The sequence below is a fragment of the Rhinopithecus bieti genome, unplaced genomic scaffold (genome assembly GCF_001698545.2).
Source record: "Rhinopithecus bieti isolate Rb0 unplaced genomic scaffold, ASM169854v2 scaffold_2574, whole genome shotgun sequence".
Lineage (NCBI taxonomy): Eukaryota > Metazoa > Chordata > Mammalia > Primates > Cercopithecidae > Rhinopithecus > Rhinopithecus bieti.
Window position 1 is genome coordinate 5,931,451 of NW_016804493.1, and position 16,625 is coordinate 5,948,075.

At 53.3% G+C, this 16,625-nt stretch overlaps 1 protein-coding gene across 1 annotated transcript in view; it reads right to left on the bottom strand.

Annotated features, from left to right (window-relative positions):
• The window catches only part of ST3GAL2 (ST3 beta-galactoside alpha-2,3-sialyltransferase 2), an 84,021-nt gene continuing 67,396 nt past the window's right edge, over positions 1–16,625 (bottom strand). Inside the window, exons 4-8 of the mRNA XM_017868745.1 lie at positions 15,590–15,783; positions 8,219–8,398; positions 3,410–3,455; positions 3,029–3,148; positions 1–2,037 (exon numbers count right to left, since the gene is read on the bottom strand). Of these exons, the coding sequence (XP_017724234.1) occupies positions 1,864–2,037; positions 3,029–3,148; positions 3,410–3,455; positions 8,219–8,398; positions 15,590–15,783 (714 nt within the window). The 3' untranslated portion in view covers positions 1–1,863. The remainder of the gene's footprint in view (positions 2,038–3,028; positions 3,149–3,409; positions 3,456–8,218; positions 8,399–15,589; positions 15,784–16,625) is intronic.

A 16,625-nucleotide genomic window follows, 5' to 3' on the forward strand; every position in this document is an offset into this window, starting at 1 on the left:
AGAGACGGGGTTTCACCATGTTGGCCAGGCTGGTCTAGAACTCCTGACCTTAGTATTAAGTACTCCGCCCGCCTCAGCCTCCCAAAGTGCTGGCATGACAGGTGTGAGCCACCATGCCTGGCGGGATTCATGATTTAAAGCAAAAGAAAAAGAAAAAAGAAATAAATTATTCTGCTCAATACTGTTTGGCATAATTGCATTTTCATCTTTTCAACACTCAAAACAGCCTCTTCAGGAAGCATTGAGATGAGAGTGACAAGACTGGCTGGAGCCTAGCTCTCTAAAACGGTAGGGGAGGGGGGCGCCCTGAGAGAGGCATTCTAGCCTCACCCCAATCACCCCTATTTTTACTCTTCCTACTTTCGGAATTGGAAAGAACGACACTCGAGCTAGGTTCGAATATATTAACTTTCAGGGCCCACTGCCCATCCCAACCCTCCCCTAACAAAGTCCCCTGCCGGTCCCTGTTCCCCCAGCCAGCTGCAGGAACCTACCAACAATCAGGAGGCTGCCTGGTGGTGTCAACTAAAAGAGGGAGCATCTGCGCCGTCACTGTTGGGGAGGGGCTCTATTAGTGGTTTGAGAGCTTCACAGAAGCCTTCCCCCTCCTAAACCTCCCCAACCTCGAAGGGGGAGAATTCCACCAGCAGCCCCGCTAGGGACGTAAGCTGGGTTCAGCCATGCAAGCAGCTTCCAGGTGGAACCCCGGCCGCGAGCTTCCCAGCCCTTCTAAGTGGGAGATGGAGGCGGCCTGCAGCATGTAAGTCTCCTCTTCGCCGGCTCCGGGCTGCGGGCTCTGCCAGCTCAGAATTTGCAAAGAATCTGCGAGTCGGCCACCCTCGGCAGCTTCAGCTTAACCAAAGTATCAGCCCCAGGCTAACTCACCCCAGGCAAGAGGCTATGGGTGGAGGAGGAGGTGCATGCAACAGGCAGCTGGGCCCATCGCCAGCCTCCTTCCTCCGTGCAGCCCCCTCCCCAGAGCCCGCCGAAAACGGGAGGAGGGGGGTGTAGGGATGGAATCGGGGACAGTGGACTTTTTTTCCAGAGCAACAGGCTGGTGAGGCGGCCCCAGGCCCAGGGAGAGGCGCTGAGAAGGCTGCGGGTGAACGGGAGGGCAGAGGGCACACGTGAGAGCACCTTGCACTGGAGGGGACAGGGCTTCCGCGAGCCCTGCCCTGTCCCCTCCACCTGTCCGGAGTTCGGCCTGGGAGCACCCCACCCCGCAGGGGACGCCACTCCCAGCTTCCTGGAGACGCAGGTGGCCCTGGGGGCGCGGCCGTCCCACAGCGCGGCCGAGGTGGGACTGGGGGTCCCGAGCCCTGGGCCCCGCAGCGACCGCTTTTCTTTGGTGGGTCTGCACGCACCCATCCGGGCAGGCGGGGAAAGGGGCCGGGCAGCCACCTCTCCTGACGCCCGCAGCGACCGCCCGTTCTCCTCCGGGTCTGGCCAGCGACGGAGACGCTCCTCCGGCCGAGCGTCAGTGAAGTGCTTCGCCGAGGCCTGCGCCATGCTCTCCTCCTCAGAAAGCGTGAAAGAAAACCCTAACCCAAAGCATGAGGAAGTGGGGATTGAGCGGCCGCCGGCAAGCCCCCGAAGGCCATTGATTGGAGGAGACTAGACACAGCCCCAGTTCTCCTTGAGTCGCATGATTGGCTGGGAGAAACAGAAGCTCCGACCGCGGCGCAGATTAGTGCCAGGCCCGGCCGGTCCCCTGAGTCTCGTGATTGGCGGGGCGCGGCGCACGCCCCCTGGGCTGCAGCAAGATTGGTCCTGGGTTGCGGGTCCCAGATCCCGGATCCCGGGTCCCGGGTCGGAGCGCCGGCGCCTAACAGATGGGCCGGGAGGGTCGCGGTGAGGCCCCGCTCAGTTGCCCCGGTAGACTTCGATTTTGCTGGCCTTGGCCAGCATATCGATGATATGGGCCTCGAAGTCCGCGTCATGCACGCCAGTCTTCCGGAACTCGCCCGCGTACCGGTTGTTCTCCCAGTAGTGGTGCCAGTTGCCCCGGCTGTCGGCCCCGAACCCGTACACGTTCACCTGCGGGGAAGCGCAGCGCAGCGTCACCCCAGGCGGTGACCCAGAGGACGGCGCGGGGCGGGCTCGGGATGATAGGGAGGAGATGGGAGCGGGAGGCTCCAGGGAGATGCGGGAGCCCCCAGGCCTGGCCTAAGGACATGGACTCACATGGGGACACCACCTTCCCTTTGCAGTTGTCCTTCCTCTGCAGCCCTTGCTAATTCCTTTTTTTTTTTTTCCTTTTTAAATGAAGTACTTTGATCAGCACCACTCAATGAAGCACTTGCCGGCAACGTGGGCGTGCTGGGCCTCAGCTCTTGCTCTTCATGGCAGGGCAGCCCTGGTCACTGGTGGAACGGGTTCTCTGAACGACTAAGCTCCATTTTTACACGAAGTAGGCCTGGGGCTCAGAGCTGGTGGGGGCAGCCGTCCAGATGGAATTCAACTACATACACTCTCCATTCTATTTATGTTTTGTTGTTGTTGTTGTTGTTGTTGTTTTCTTTTTCAAGACGGCGTCTCATTCTGTCACCCAGGCTAGAGTAAAATGCTGCTATCTCGGCTCACTGCAACCTACACCTCCTGGGTTCAACTGATTCTCCTGCCTCAGCCTCCCGAGCAGCTGAGATTACAGGCGTGCCCCACCACGCCTGGCTAATTTTTTGTATTTTTACTAGAGATGGGGCTTCACCATGTTGACCAGTTTGGTCTCGAACTCTTGACCTCAAGTAATCCGCCCACCTCAGCCTCCCAAAGTGGTGGGATTACAGGCGTCAGCCACCATAGGGTCAATAACTTAACTCTTTAATGAAGAGATTTTGGATTTAGTAGAATCATGAAAGCAGAAACATTTGGGAAAGGCATAGCTATACTTTATAGCCTAGAGATGGAGAAAACCAAGGCCAAATGAATTCTGCCTAAAGAAGCACATTCCTCAGCCTACTAAGACCCGAGAAGGCCTGCACTCCTCTGTTCCATGGGTTCCCACCACCCACACCACGGGCCTACCCACCTCATCACACACATGCAGGGCAAAGAAGAGCACCAGCATCCCCGTGGAAGGGTACCGCCCATGATGCTCTGTCCACCGGTCATGGATATACTTGAAGAAGGCTGGGTTGTAGATCTGGACCTGGGAGAAGAGATGACAGGTATATGAGGGGTTTAGGGGCAGAGATTCAGGCTAGACTGAGCGGCTTCTACTTGTCTCTATGCCTGTCAGCAGACCTGTGCGTGTGTCTCCTGAATCGTGTGGCACCTGCTGGGGTCCGGCATCTGGGCAGATGGGGACCCTGAGGTTCTGGAGGGGAAATGGAACGCTTGAGCTACAGGACCAGGCACACAGGCTGGACCAGTACTGTTTCCACAGGTGGGGAGGAAGTGGGGAGCTTACCTTTTCTTTATCCACTCGAAGGAAGGACTTCACTGGGGCATAGGTGCTGTAAGCAAATAATAGAAAGAAATGTAACATTTCAGGCCAGGCGCGGTGGCTCATGCCTATAATCCCAGCACTTTGGGAGGCTGAGGCAGGTGGATCACCTGAGGCCAGGAGTTCGAGGCCAGCCTGACCAACATGGTGAAACCCCATCTCTACTAAAAAAAAAAAAAAAAAATTAGCTGGGCTTGGTGGAGCATGGCTGTTATCCCAGCTACTTGGGAGGCTGAGGTTTCAGTGAGCCGAGATCACACCACTGCACTCCAGCCTGGGTGACAGAGTGAGACTCTGTCCAAAAAAAAAGGGGAGAAAGGAGAAAGGAAAGGAGAAGGGAAAGGAAGAAAAGATAACATTTCAGGTGGCCCCATGGGTCCTAGGGATGCCCCCAATGCCAGGCCTGAGCAATGTCAGCCCCACAACTTCCAGACTGCTCTGCTTCTGGACTGCTCTCCCATGGCTTGTTCACTGCCATGCCTTGCTCCAAAGCCTTCAATGCTCCCCATGGCATCCAAGATAAAATGGGGATGTTTTAGGCAAGCAATGGGGCCGTCCCTAGTCCAGCCCCAACCTTCTTCCCCTAGCTCTGTGCTCCATTAGAGCTGGCAATCATCTCAAACCCACCATGTCTCTGCTCTCACCCCTGCTCTTGATCCACTCCCCTCAGGCTTCCCAGACCACAGCTCCCTGTAGCCAGCTATGGCCCCCGTAACCTACATGCCCTTCTCTGAGTGTCTATGGTACTTCAACCCTCCTGCACCCATTTTAGCCCTCAGGTCTCCCAGACATGACATAATGAACATCCTAAAGTCAGGAAACTGTAACTCATTACTTCTGTTTATAAAATACATGGTGACGATACCCAAAAGGTACAACACAAATCAAGTGTCCTTGAAGGATAAACAGATAAACAAAATGGGTATATCCCTACATTGGCATAGTATTCAGCCTTCAAAAAACAGAAATTCTGACACATGCTACAACATGGATGAACTATGAGGACATTATGCTAAGTAAAGTAAGTCAGACAAAAGGACAAATACTGTTATGATCCCACTTACATGAGGCATAAAGAACAGTCAAATCAGGCCGGGTGTGGTGGCTCACGCCTGTAATCCCAGCACTTTGGGAGGCCAAGTTGGGTGGATCACCTGAGGTCAGGAGTTCGAGACCAGCCTGGACAATGTGGTGAAACCCCGTCTCTAGTAAAAACACAAAAATTGGCCGGGCGCAGTGGCTCACGCCTGTAATCCCAGCACTTCGAGAGGCTGAGGTGGGCGGATCATGAGGTCAGGAGATCGAGACCATCCTGGTTAACATGGTGAAACCCCATCTCTACTAAAAATATAAAAAATTAGCCGGGCGTGGTGGCAGGCGCCTGTAGTCCCAGCTACTCGGGAGGCTGAGGAGGGAGAATGGCGTGAACCCGGGAGGCGGAGCTTGCAGTGAGCCGAGATCGCGCTACTGTACTCCAGCTTGGGCGACAGAGCGAGACTCCATCTCAAAAAAAAAAAAAACACAAAAATTAGCTGGGCGTGGTGGCCCATGCCTGTAGTCCCAGCTACTGGTGAGGCTGAGGCATGACAATTGCTTGAATCTGGGAGGCAGAGGTTGCAGTGAGCCGAGATCATGCCATTGCACTACAGCCTGGGCAACAGAGCAAGACTCGGGCTCAAAAACAAACAAACAGGCCGGGCGCGGTGGCTCATGCCTGTAATCCCAACACTTTGGGAGGCTGAGGTGGGCGGATCACGAGGTCAGGAGATACAGACCATCCTAGCTAACATGGTGAAACCCTGTCTCTACTAAAAATACAAAAAATCAGCTGGGCGTGGCGGCGCTTGCCTGTACTCTCAGCTACTTGGGAGGCTGAGACAGGAGAATCGCTTGAACCCAGGAAGCGGAGGTTGCAGTGAGCCGAGATGGCACCACTGCACTCCAGACTGCGCGACAGAGTGAGACTCCATCTCCAAAAACAAACAAACAAAGAAACAAACAAGAATAATTAAATCATAGAGACACAAAGTAGAAGAAGGTTACCTGGGGTTGAGAGGAAAATGGAGAGTTAGTGTTTAATGTGTACAGTTTCCATTTGGGATAATGAAAACGTTCTAGAAATGGAGAGTGGTGATGGCTATACAATAATGTGAATATACTTAACGTTACTGAGCTTTACACTTAAAAATAGTTAAAATGGTAAATGTTATATTGTGTATATTTTACCACAAAACAAAAATACATGGTGAGACAGAGTGGATTAATGGTTGCCTAGGGCTGGGGTGGGAGGAGTGGGGAGTGATGGCTTAGGGACCCAGGGGTATCTTCAGATTTTTATCTTTAGATTAAAGACCCTTAGAACATGAAAACTTTTTTGTTTTTTGTTTTTTTTTTCAGGCAGAGCCTCGCTTTGTTGCCCAGGCTGGAGTACAGTGGCACAATCTGAGCACACTGCAACCTCTGCCTCCCAGGTTCAAGCGATCCGATCCTCCCACCTCATTCTCAAGTGGCTAGGACTACAGGAGCGTGCCACCATGTCTGGCTAATTTTTGTATTTTGTAGAGACAGTTTCGCCATGTTGCCCAAGGTGGTCTCAAACTCGGGCTCAAACAATCCCCCCTCCTTGGCCTCCCAGAGTGCTGGGATTACAGGCGTGAGCCACTGCATCCAGCAGAACATGAAAATGTTTTTGTCTGTTTTTTTATTTTTTGAGACGGAGTCTCTGTTGTCAGGCTGGAGTGCAGTGGCACAATCTCATCTCACTGTAACCTCTGCCTCCTGGGTTCAAGCGATTCTCCTGCCTCAGCCTCCTGAGTAGCTGGGACTACAGGCGCCCGCCACCACTCCCAGCTATTTTTTATATTTTTAGTAGAGATGGGGTTTCACCATGTTGGCCAGGATGGTCTCAATCTCTTGACCTCGTGATCTGCCTGCATCAGCCTCCCAAAGTGCTGGGATTACAGGTGTGAGCCACTGCACCCGGCCAAAAAATTTATTTTATTTTTTTTGAGACAGAGTTTTGCTCTTGTTGCCCAGGCTGGAGTGCAGTGGCGTGATCTCGTCTCACTGCAACCTCCACCTCCCGAGCTCAAGCGATTCTCCTTTCTCCGCTTCCTGAGTAGCTGGGATTACAAGTGCATGCCATCACGCCTAGCTAATTTTGAATTTTAGTAGAGACGAGGTTTCATCATGTGGGCCAGGCTGGTCTCGAACTCCTGACCTCATAATCCACCTGCCTCGGTATTTTAGTAGAGACGGGGTTTCACCATGTTGGCCAGGATGGTCTCGATCTCTTGACCTCGTGATCTGCCTGCATCAGCCTCCCAAGGTGCTGGGATTACAGGTGTGAGCCACAGTGCCCAGCCATGAAAATGTTTTAAAATTAATTGCGGGGCTGGGTGTGGTGGCTCATGCCCTGTATTCCCAGCACTTTGGGAGGCTGAGGTGAGCAGATCATCTGAGGTCAGGAGTTCGAGACCAGCCTGGCCAACATGACGAAACCCCATCTCTACTAAAATACAAAATTAACCAGGTCCGTGGTGACATATGCCTGTAATCCCAGCGACTCGGGAGGCCGAAGCAGGAGAATCGCTTGAACCTGGGAGACGGATGTTACAGTGAGCTGAGATTGTGCCACTGCACTCCAGTCTGGGCAACAGAGTGAGACTCTGTTTAAAAAAAAAAAAAAAAAAAGTAATTGTGGGCCAGATGTGGTGGCTCATGCCTGTAATCTCAACACATTGGGAGCCTGAGATAGGTGGATCACTTGATGTCAGGAGTTTGAGACCAACCTGGCCAACATGGCAAAACACCATATCTACTAAAATACAAAATTAGCCAGGCATGGTGGCATGTAATTCCAGCTACTCAGGAAGCTGAGGCACAAGAATGCCTTAAACCCAGGAGGTAGAGGTTGCAGTGAGCCAAGATTGAGCCACTGCACTCCAGCCTGGGTGATAGAGCGAGACTCCATCTCAAAAAAATAATTAAAATTAAAAAAAATTAAAATTAACTATAGTTGTGGTTATACAACTCTGAATATATAAGAAGTTACCGGATTGTACACATTAAATAGGTGAGATGTATGGGATGTGAATCTTATCTTGATAAAGCTGCTAAAAAATATACTTTGTGAACTAGATTTCCCATGGTTCCCAGCTATGATGGGATGACTGCCCCAAAGAAAGTCCTCAGAAGGCAGAGCTTCCTCAGTCAGGAGCTATCACCCAGAAAGGAGACCAAAATCAGACGGTCTGGTCAGGCGTGGTGGCTTACTCCTCTAATCCCAGCACTATGGGAGCCCGAGGTAGGAAGACCACCTGAGGTCAGGAGTTGGAGACCAGCCTGACCAACATGAAGAAACCTGTCTCTACCAAAATACAAAATTAGCCGGGCATGGTGGTGCATCCCTGTAATCCCAGCTACTCAGGAGGCTGAGGCAGGAGAATTGCTTAAACCCGGGAGGCGGATGTTGCAGTGAGCCACTGCACTCCGGCCTGGGCAACAAGAGTGAAATTCTGTCTCAAAAAAAAAAAAAAAAACAGATGGTCCTTCCTCATCTTTCCACCATCAGTATGCTATATGTCACCATGCAGAAGGTGACACAGAGCAAGCTGTGCCTTCAGCTCACCCACCATCTTAGGCCCTCCCTTCTCATCAGCTCCTCTTGGCCAAAATATTCAATGAAAGGAATTCTACAATCTGACCCCGAGGAAGACTCTGCCCAAGGTGGTCCTGTCACCCATATTCTACCCAGGCCAGCAAGAGGCTCACAATCGGATCTGCCCCGTGGACAGGGCGCTGGCGATCCACAGAAGGTCCAGGGCCTTGAAGGGCACCAGCACGAAGCTGACGTTGGCGGGCAGGTTCTTGGCACTCTCAGGGTACATGAAATGGTGAGTGGTTCGGCTGCCAACATCCTGCTCAAAGCCCACAGTTGGCGCCTGATTCATCCTGCAGGGACAAGAGGGTGACATGAGAATCAACTGCCGTGGAAACTGGTACAAGATTCTTAGAGGACAGTTCGAAGCCATCCATCAAAAATGCAAACGGGTGTATACTCCAACCAAGCAATTCCATTGCTAGAAATCTAACCTACAAAAATGGTTATGGCCAGGCATGGTGGCTCACGCCTGTAATCCCAGCAGTTTGGGAGGCCAAGGTGGGCGGATCACAAGGTCAGGAGATCGAGACCATCCTGGCTAACACGGTGAAACCTCGTCTCTACTAAAAATACAAAAAATTAGCCGGGCGTGCTGGCAGACGCCTGTAGTCCCAGCTACTCGGGAGGCTGAAGCTACTCGGGAGGCTGAAGCAGAAGAATGGTGCGAACCCGGGAGGCGGAGCTTGCAGTGACCCGAGATCGGGCCACTGCACTCCAGCCTGGGTGACAGAGCGAGACTCCATCTCAAAAAAAAAAAGGTTACATAAGTGTGCAAAGATGTGTATGAGGATATTCACTGCAGAATTATTTACAATAGTAACACTAGAATCAATCAAACAGGCTGAGTGTCGTGGTTCACACCTGTAATCCCAGCACTTTGGGAGGCCAAGGTAGATGGACTGCTTTGACGCCTGGAATTCGAGACCAGCCTTAGCCAACATGGTGAAACCCCATCTTTACTAGGAAAAAAAAATACAAAATTAGCCTGGCATGGTGGCATGCACCTTTAATCCCAGCAATCTGGGAAGCTGAGGTAGGAGATGTGCTTGAACCCTGAGGCAGAGACTGCAGTGAGCCGAGATCGCACCACCGCACTCCAGCCTGGGTGACAGAACTAAGACTCTGTCTCCAAAAAAAAAGGTTACTCTCAGAGTAACTTTGGGGGCTTAACTCATTTTTTTACTGTATACATTTTTATTTATTTACTTTAATTATTATTTTTGAGACAGGGTCTCACTCTGTTGCCCAGGCTGGAGTGCAGTGGTGCTATCTTGGCTCACTGCAACCTCCGCCTCTGCCTCCCAGGTTCAAGCAATTCTGCTTCCTCAGCTTCCTGAGTAGATGGGACTACAAGCATGTGCCAGCGCTCCCAGCTAATGTTTTGGTTTTTTTTTTTTTTTTTTTTGAGACGGAGTCTCGCCCCGTCGCCCAGGCTGGAGTCCAATGGTGTGATCTCAGCTTACTGCAACCTCCACCTCCTAGGTTCAAGGGATTCTCCTGCCTCAGCCTCCCGAGACCTCAAGTGATCTGCCTGCCTTGGCCTCTCAGACTGCTGGGATTACAAGCGTGACCCACCATACCCAGCCACTTTTGTATTTTTAGTAGAAAAGTGGTTTTGCCATGTTGGCCAGGCTGGTCTCAAACTCCTGGCCTCAGGCAATCTGCCTGCCTCGGCTTCCCAAAGTGCTGGGATTATAGCCCTGAGACACCACGCCCGGCCCTGTTTGTTTTTTAAGTCTCACTCTGTCACTCAGGCTGGAGTGCAGTGCCATCATCATGGCTCACTGCAGTCTCGACACCCTGGGTTCGATCAATCCTCCAGCTTCAGCCTCCCGAGCAGCTGGGACCACAGGCGTGCATCACCATGCCCGTTTTGTTTTCTGTTTTGTACAGATAGGGGTCTCACTATGTTGTCCAGGCTGGTCTCAATCTCCTGAACTCAAGCAACCCTCCTGCCTCAGCCTCCTCAGTAGCCAGGACGATAGGCAGATGACACCAGGCCTGGCCTTTTATAATTTTTAAAAGAAAGAACTTTTAAAGAACAGCCTTCCACAGCTTCCACCTTACTTGGCTGTTCTGCCCTCTTTCCTATAAGATGGTGAAAGAAAGATAGGAAGTTCAAGCCTTCCCTCAGGCCCTGGGTCCCTGTCCTGCCACCTACTACCACTCTATTGCTGTCTACCGCCTTAAGACCTCGTCTGCCCTTCCACTCCAAGGCCAAGAGAAATGTTCCAAGTTCTCACGGTCTGCCCTTGCTATGTCTCTGGTGATGTGCAATGTCCCCTCTCTTCTGCTGCTGTCTGGACAGAGGGGACATTGCTGTGGCTCCTGTCTAGAAACCCTCTCTGTGGGTATAATAAGCCAAGAAGGAGTCTCGCTCTGTCGCCCCGGCTGGAGTGCAGTGGCGCAATCTCGGCTCACTGCAAGCTCCGCCTCCCGGGTTCACGCCATTCTCCTGCCTCAGCCTCCCAAGTAGCTGGGACTACAGGTGCCCGCCACCGTGCCCGGCTAATTTTTTGTATCTTTAGTAGAGACGGGGTTTCACCATGGTCTCGATCTTGTGATCTGCCTGCCTCAGCCATCCAAAGTGCTGGGATTACAGGTGTGAGCCACTGCGCCCGGCCCCACTTCCTTTCAATTTGTGCAAAATACAAGACAAGTAAAACCAAAGCTCCCCTTTTAGTATGCATCTTACGTAACAGGTGAACTAGTTTAAACACAAACCTGTTGGTCTTTTTTTTCTGTTATGACTGTTTACCTTGTGGAATCATGACTACCAAGGCAGGGTGACTGTAACCTGGCCCTCCACTAGGAGCACAGGGACCCAGGGAGGGAGGGAGCACAGTCTCTAGGTGGCTCTCCCGGCTTTTTATGCCAGTTCTGTAAAACCAGCACAAACATTCCCTGTCCTTACAGGCTGGCAGCAGCTAGCTGGGCTGGGTGAGGACTTGCTGTGTTGCAGGGGCTGCCACACTATCTTCATCAAGGACGGGACTGGGGAGGACCGTGGGCTGTGCTGTCCCCTTGCCCTGCCGGTCACATCGCTGTGCCCCCTACCTCTCATTTTCCCTTGAGGGTCTGGAGGGTGCTTTGGGGTTGGAGGTCTCAAAACCTAGAGAACATCTATGTTCCTAACCACTTCGTTCTAGCTGGCTTCAAGCAGATACCTAGAATTTCCTCCAGAGAAACTAACATGCTCTGTCTCCAGAACAGGGATCTAGTTCCTGCCTCTCCCCCAAATTCATGTCTTTCAGTGAACTGCCCCTTTGAGCCTGGTCTTTAGGGTTTAGAGATCCTGTCTCCTAGAAGAGCCGAGAAGTATCTTTCCCACCCATGAATAACTCTTAACAGCTTGTGGGCTGCTGAACTCCCCACACAGGCATTGGGGTCCTACGGTCACACTGACGCAGTCTGGATCTGCCTCCTGCCAAGCACCCTGGGGCCTGTGAGGAACACAGCAGCTGGAGAGGAAGCCTTAACAGGGTATGTCAGAGCCAGAAGTGTGTCTCAGCTGCCCAGGGTATGGCAGGGGTAAGCAGGAGGTGGAGGAATTGGGCTGGTGACACAGGCTGGCCGGGGCCTGGGTGGGGCAGGAGCTAGGATCAAGGTATGCTCTTTTTCTTCTCCCTTTTCTTTAAAAATAGAGATGGGGTTTCGCCATGTTGCCCAAGCTGGCTTCGAACTCCTGGGCTCAATCAGTCCTCTCACCTCAGCCTCCCAAAATAGTGGGATTACAGGCATGAGCCACTGCGCCCAGCCAAGGTGTACACTTCAGAGGACCTAAGAAACAAACTTCATCTCACCAGAGATGGTGAGGCCAAGAGATCCTGCAGAGCACAGGGCTGCATCCAGCCCGGGCTGGCTTCTGAAGACCCACCTTCTACAGCGACTTGGCAGCCCAAGCTGTCATTAAGTCCCCATGGGACCTGTCAGCCAGGGTCACCCCGCCTCCAGTGCCTGTGGCTGGCTGTGCTACAGAGCCTGGCCCTCCCTCACTTCCCCCGTGGCTGGCCAGTCACCAGCTTCCAAATATCTGGGAATGAAGGGAGCAAGAGGTCCCAAAAGATGTTTCACAGCCTCCACAGGAAAGGGAAGGAACATGGCACTCTAACAGGGACGAGGTTTTGTTTCAAGGCTCTGATTCATCCTGGAGAAGCCACGCCCTGGAAAGGGGCCAGAGCAGGACGAGGAGAATGAGCTGCATCTCTGGGACTCGGGAACACGGCATTCTAGAAATCTGTCTGTCCCTGGCTGCCTCCAGCCGCTAAAGAAGTATTCAGACAGGCCGGGCGTGGTGGCTCAAGCCTGTAATCCCAGCACTTTGGGAGGCCGAGACGGGCAGATCACGAGGTCAGGAGATCGAGACCATCCTGGCTAACACAGTGAAACCCCATCTCTACTAAGAAATACAAAAAACTAGCCAGGCGAGGTGGCGGGCGCCTGTAGTCCCAGCTACTCGGGAAGCTGAGGCAGGAGAATGGCGTGAACCCGGGAGGTGGAGCTTGCAGTGAGCTGAGATCCGGCCACTGCACTCCAGCCTAGATGACAGAGCGAGACTCCGTCTCAAAAAAAAAAAAAAAAAAGTATTCAGACCAGGGCGCAAGTGGGGTGTGTACTCCCTGGTTAGGACCTGGTGTTAGCTGCCTAGTCCCCTTCACTCCTGCATGTATCTGTGGCACGCCTCCTGTCTAGAGGGCACTGTTCTCGGAGTTGTGGATGGATATGCAGGCCAACTGAGGCAAGACCAGCTTAACTGGACTTGAAGCGGTCCACAGGGCTCAGAGGACAAAGAGGAGGAGGGAATGGCAGCGAGGTGGCCGGGGCACAGGTGGATCAGGCCATCATCTTGGTGTAACTCAGCTCAGCCCTCCAGTGGGTCTTGCTTCCAGGACCATTGGTTCCAAACCTGGATATGCCTACAATTGGAGTCACCCCCAGTGCCATCTGTTGTTTTTGTTTTCGAGATAGGGTCTTGCTCTGTTGCCCAGGCTAGAGTGCAGTGGTGCCATCACAGCTCACCACAGCCTCAAACTCTTGGGCTCAAATGATCCTCCTGCCTTAGCCTCCCGAGTAGCTAGGACTACAGGCTCACACCCGCAAGCCCAGCTTATCCACTGCCAGCCAGTTCCTTAGACCAGCAGATGGCCAATTACTACCCGGGTCACCCCTTCCAGAAAGTGATTCTGGGGTCCACTCTATACCACCCCACTTCCTTACCTGGCCCCAGGGAGGAAGCATCTATAAATCTTTTTTTTTTTTTTCTTTTGAGACAGAGTTTCTCTCTTGTTGCCCAGGCTGGAGCGCAATGGCGTGATCTTGGCTCACTACAACCTCCGCCTCCTGGGTTCAGACGATTCTCCTGCCTCAGCCTCCTGAGTAGCTGGGATTATAGTTATGCACCACCATGCCCAGCTAATTTTTGTATTTTTAGTAGAGATGGGATTTCACCATGTTGGCCAGGCTGGTCTTGAACTCCTGACCTCAGGTGATCTGTCTGCCTCGGCCTCCCAAAGTGCTGGGATTACAGGCATGAGCCACTGCACCCAGCCTTATACATTTCTTTCTGCAGCCCTGCCTGACAGTACCGGCCAGGAAACTTAGAGGCAGTCCTTTTGGGCCTGCAGGGCTTCCACCCAGGAGCCTCCTGACCATCACGTAGGTGCCTGCCCAGTGAAAGCTCCAACTTGATGCAGGTGCTTCAGGCAGCTGAGAGCACTGTCCTGGGCTTTCCGAGTGCCCAGAGCTGCATGGAAGTGACAGATGCCTCAATTCCCAACCTGGCCATGGTGTCTGGGGAGAGGAGAGAGCCCCCTAAGACCAGTTCCCATCCCATCTCTCTCCCACTGGGGTATCAGCAGTTGGAGGATATGGATACCCTCAGGTGGTTCCAGGGTCCTGGACAGGGTCCAGTCCATCCTGTTCACCCTCCCACTTGCACCATTTCCCAACATGAGGAAGGTCTTACATGGAATGCTGAATGCCTCCGAGACATATTGCTGCCTTTGTGTTGCTATGGAGACAGTAACAGTTTCTAAGGCAAAGCCCTTCCTTCTGCCTCCTGGGAGACCTGGTTTTTCTGCAGTGCTCATCCTAAGAGGTGAGTGAAAACTGGGCATTGGCAGGATCTTGGTTCTTCAGGCTCTTCCTCTATCAAGGAGTTGGGTAGAAGGATCCCCACTGTGGCATTTCTTGTCCCCAGCCAAGTCAAGGGGGGACGTCAGAAAACACAGGCTCTGCAGCAGAGCAAGCAGCCCATGTTCAGGTCGTGAGCCTGCCCCCGTTCCCTGTTCATGCCCAGGCCTTCACTGCAGAGTCTCGGTCAGGACTGAATGCCCTCCCAACTCTTCTCCCCTCCTCACGGCGGGGAACAGACGTCTTGCGAATGAATGAGCCCCAGAGTAAATACCAAACAGCTCCTTTTAGCACCCACAACATCTGCCTTCCGTGCGTCTGCCAGAGAAAATCACCTGCTGCTAAGAAGCAGGATGCTAGCTGGGCTTGGGGCCCTCACTCCTTGCTCAGCTGCTGAGGGGATGAGGAGGACAGGGCCGGCTTCTGGTGGGAATTTTTGTTTTTGAGACAGTGTCTCAGTCTATTGCCCAGGCTGGAGTGAACTGGTACAATCATAGCTCACTGTAGCCTCGAATTCCTGGGTTCAAGCAATCCTCCTGCCTCAGCCACCCTAGTAGATGGGAATACAGACACACGCCACAATGCCCAGCTAATCTTTAAAAATTTTTTGCGGACGGCCGGGCGCGGTGGCTCAAGCCTGTAATCCCAGCACTTTGGGAGGCCGAGACGGGCGGATCATGAGGTCAGGAGATCGAGACCATCCTGGCTAATACAGTGAAACCCCGTCTCTACTAAAAAATACAAAAAACTAGCCAGGCGACGAGGCGGGCGCCTGTAGTCCCAGCTACTCGGGAGGCTGAGACAGGAGAATGGCGTGAACCCGGGAGGCGGAGCTTGCAGTGAGCTGAGAGCCGGCCACTGCACTCCAGCCTGGGCGGCAGAGCAAGACTCCGTCTCAAAAAAAAAAAAAAAAAAAAATTTTTTTTGCAGACACAGGGTTTCGCCATGTTACCTAGGCTGGTCTCTAACTCCTGGGGCTCAAGCGATCTTCCCACCTCAGCCTCTCAAAGCACTGGAATTATAGGCAAGAGCCACCGTGCCCTGCCTCTGGTAGGATTTTTCACCAAATGTCAGCCAGGAATCTAATGTTAGCTGTTTCCAGAGGAATTCAGAGCATTGGAAACAGAGTGCAGGCCTCAAGCAAAGCTTAGATTTGGGATTCTGGCTCTCCATCCACCCCAAACAGGCAAAGGAGAGAGCTCCAAGCCTGCTATGAAAGACGCTGGGAGGCAGGGCCCTACAGCACACTGGTAACTGGCAGCATGCACTCTGCCAGACAAGGCAGAGGAGAGCAGTCCCCCTCCTGGAGGCCCGTCCTGGGCCCACCCTTGGGCTCTGCAGGGGCTCACCTCATGATGAAGTTGTGTCCGTCCACGTCCCGCCCATAGCCAGAGCCCCGCAGGTTGCCGGAGTTCCCCACCACAGCACAGCGCCGGCACTGGTGGGGGTCCCGGAAGCGGTAGGGGTTCTCGCCGGGCACGATTTGGAACAGCTTCTCCAGCACCTCGTTGGTGTTGTGTGATTTGAACTGGGGCTGCAGCATCTATGGAAGGGAGGGGAAGACGGGAAATGAGGAAGGGGAGAGGTGTGTGAAGGAGGGGCCCCATCCTCCCCTCCTCTGCTCTCACTCTCCAGTGCCTGGGCACAGGCCTCTTTCTCCAGGGCTCTGCCAGGGAACAGGGGTTCTTTCCTCTGGGCAGTGAGGGTGTCTCCCTCTCTCAACGACAGCGAAGTCCCCAGTTGTGAGTGAGTCTCAACCTCCAGAGATTGGGTGCCCTGCTAGTCACGGGTGGCTCTGATGCACTAGAAGGGGCTCTGGATCAAGGTGCCTTTCACACATTCTCTGGGAACCTGCAGGCCTGGGCCACGGAACAGAGCAGCCTCCTTCAGGGGCTCCTTCCTGGTCAGCCTACAGGGGGCGCCCTCAGCACTGAGGCTGAGGACTGGGGTTGCAGAAGCCGCGTCTAGGGCAAAGTCCAGCCACTCCCTGAGACCCCACCCAGGGAAGGGCAGAGAGGCTGATAATTCTTTCAGAGCCAGAATGGCTGGAATAGAACTGGCGTCCTGGTGTCCCCTCCTACCAGCGAGACCTGTACCAACCAGCTGGTGGTCAAAGACCATGAAACGAGGCAGCACCAATCAGATGCTTACGGGCCCAGCAGGTACCACACGGGAGTAACATGGTAGGTAAGGTCCACACCCAACAGATCTGAGCCCCGGCAAAGAAGGGCAACTTGAGCCAATTGTTGCCACGTGGGATCATGAGCCCAGAAGGGCCAAAGTTTCCCATTTTCTTTTTTTTTTTTTTGAGACGGAGTCTCGCTCTGTCGCCCAGGCTGGACTGCAGTGGCCGGATCTCAGCTCACTGCAAGCTCCGCCTCCCGG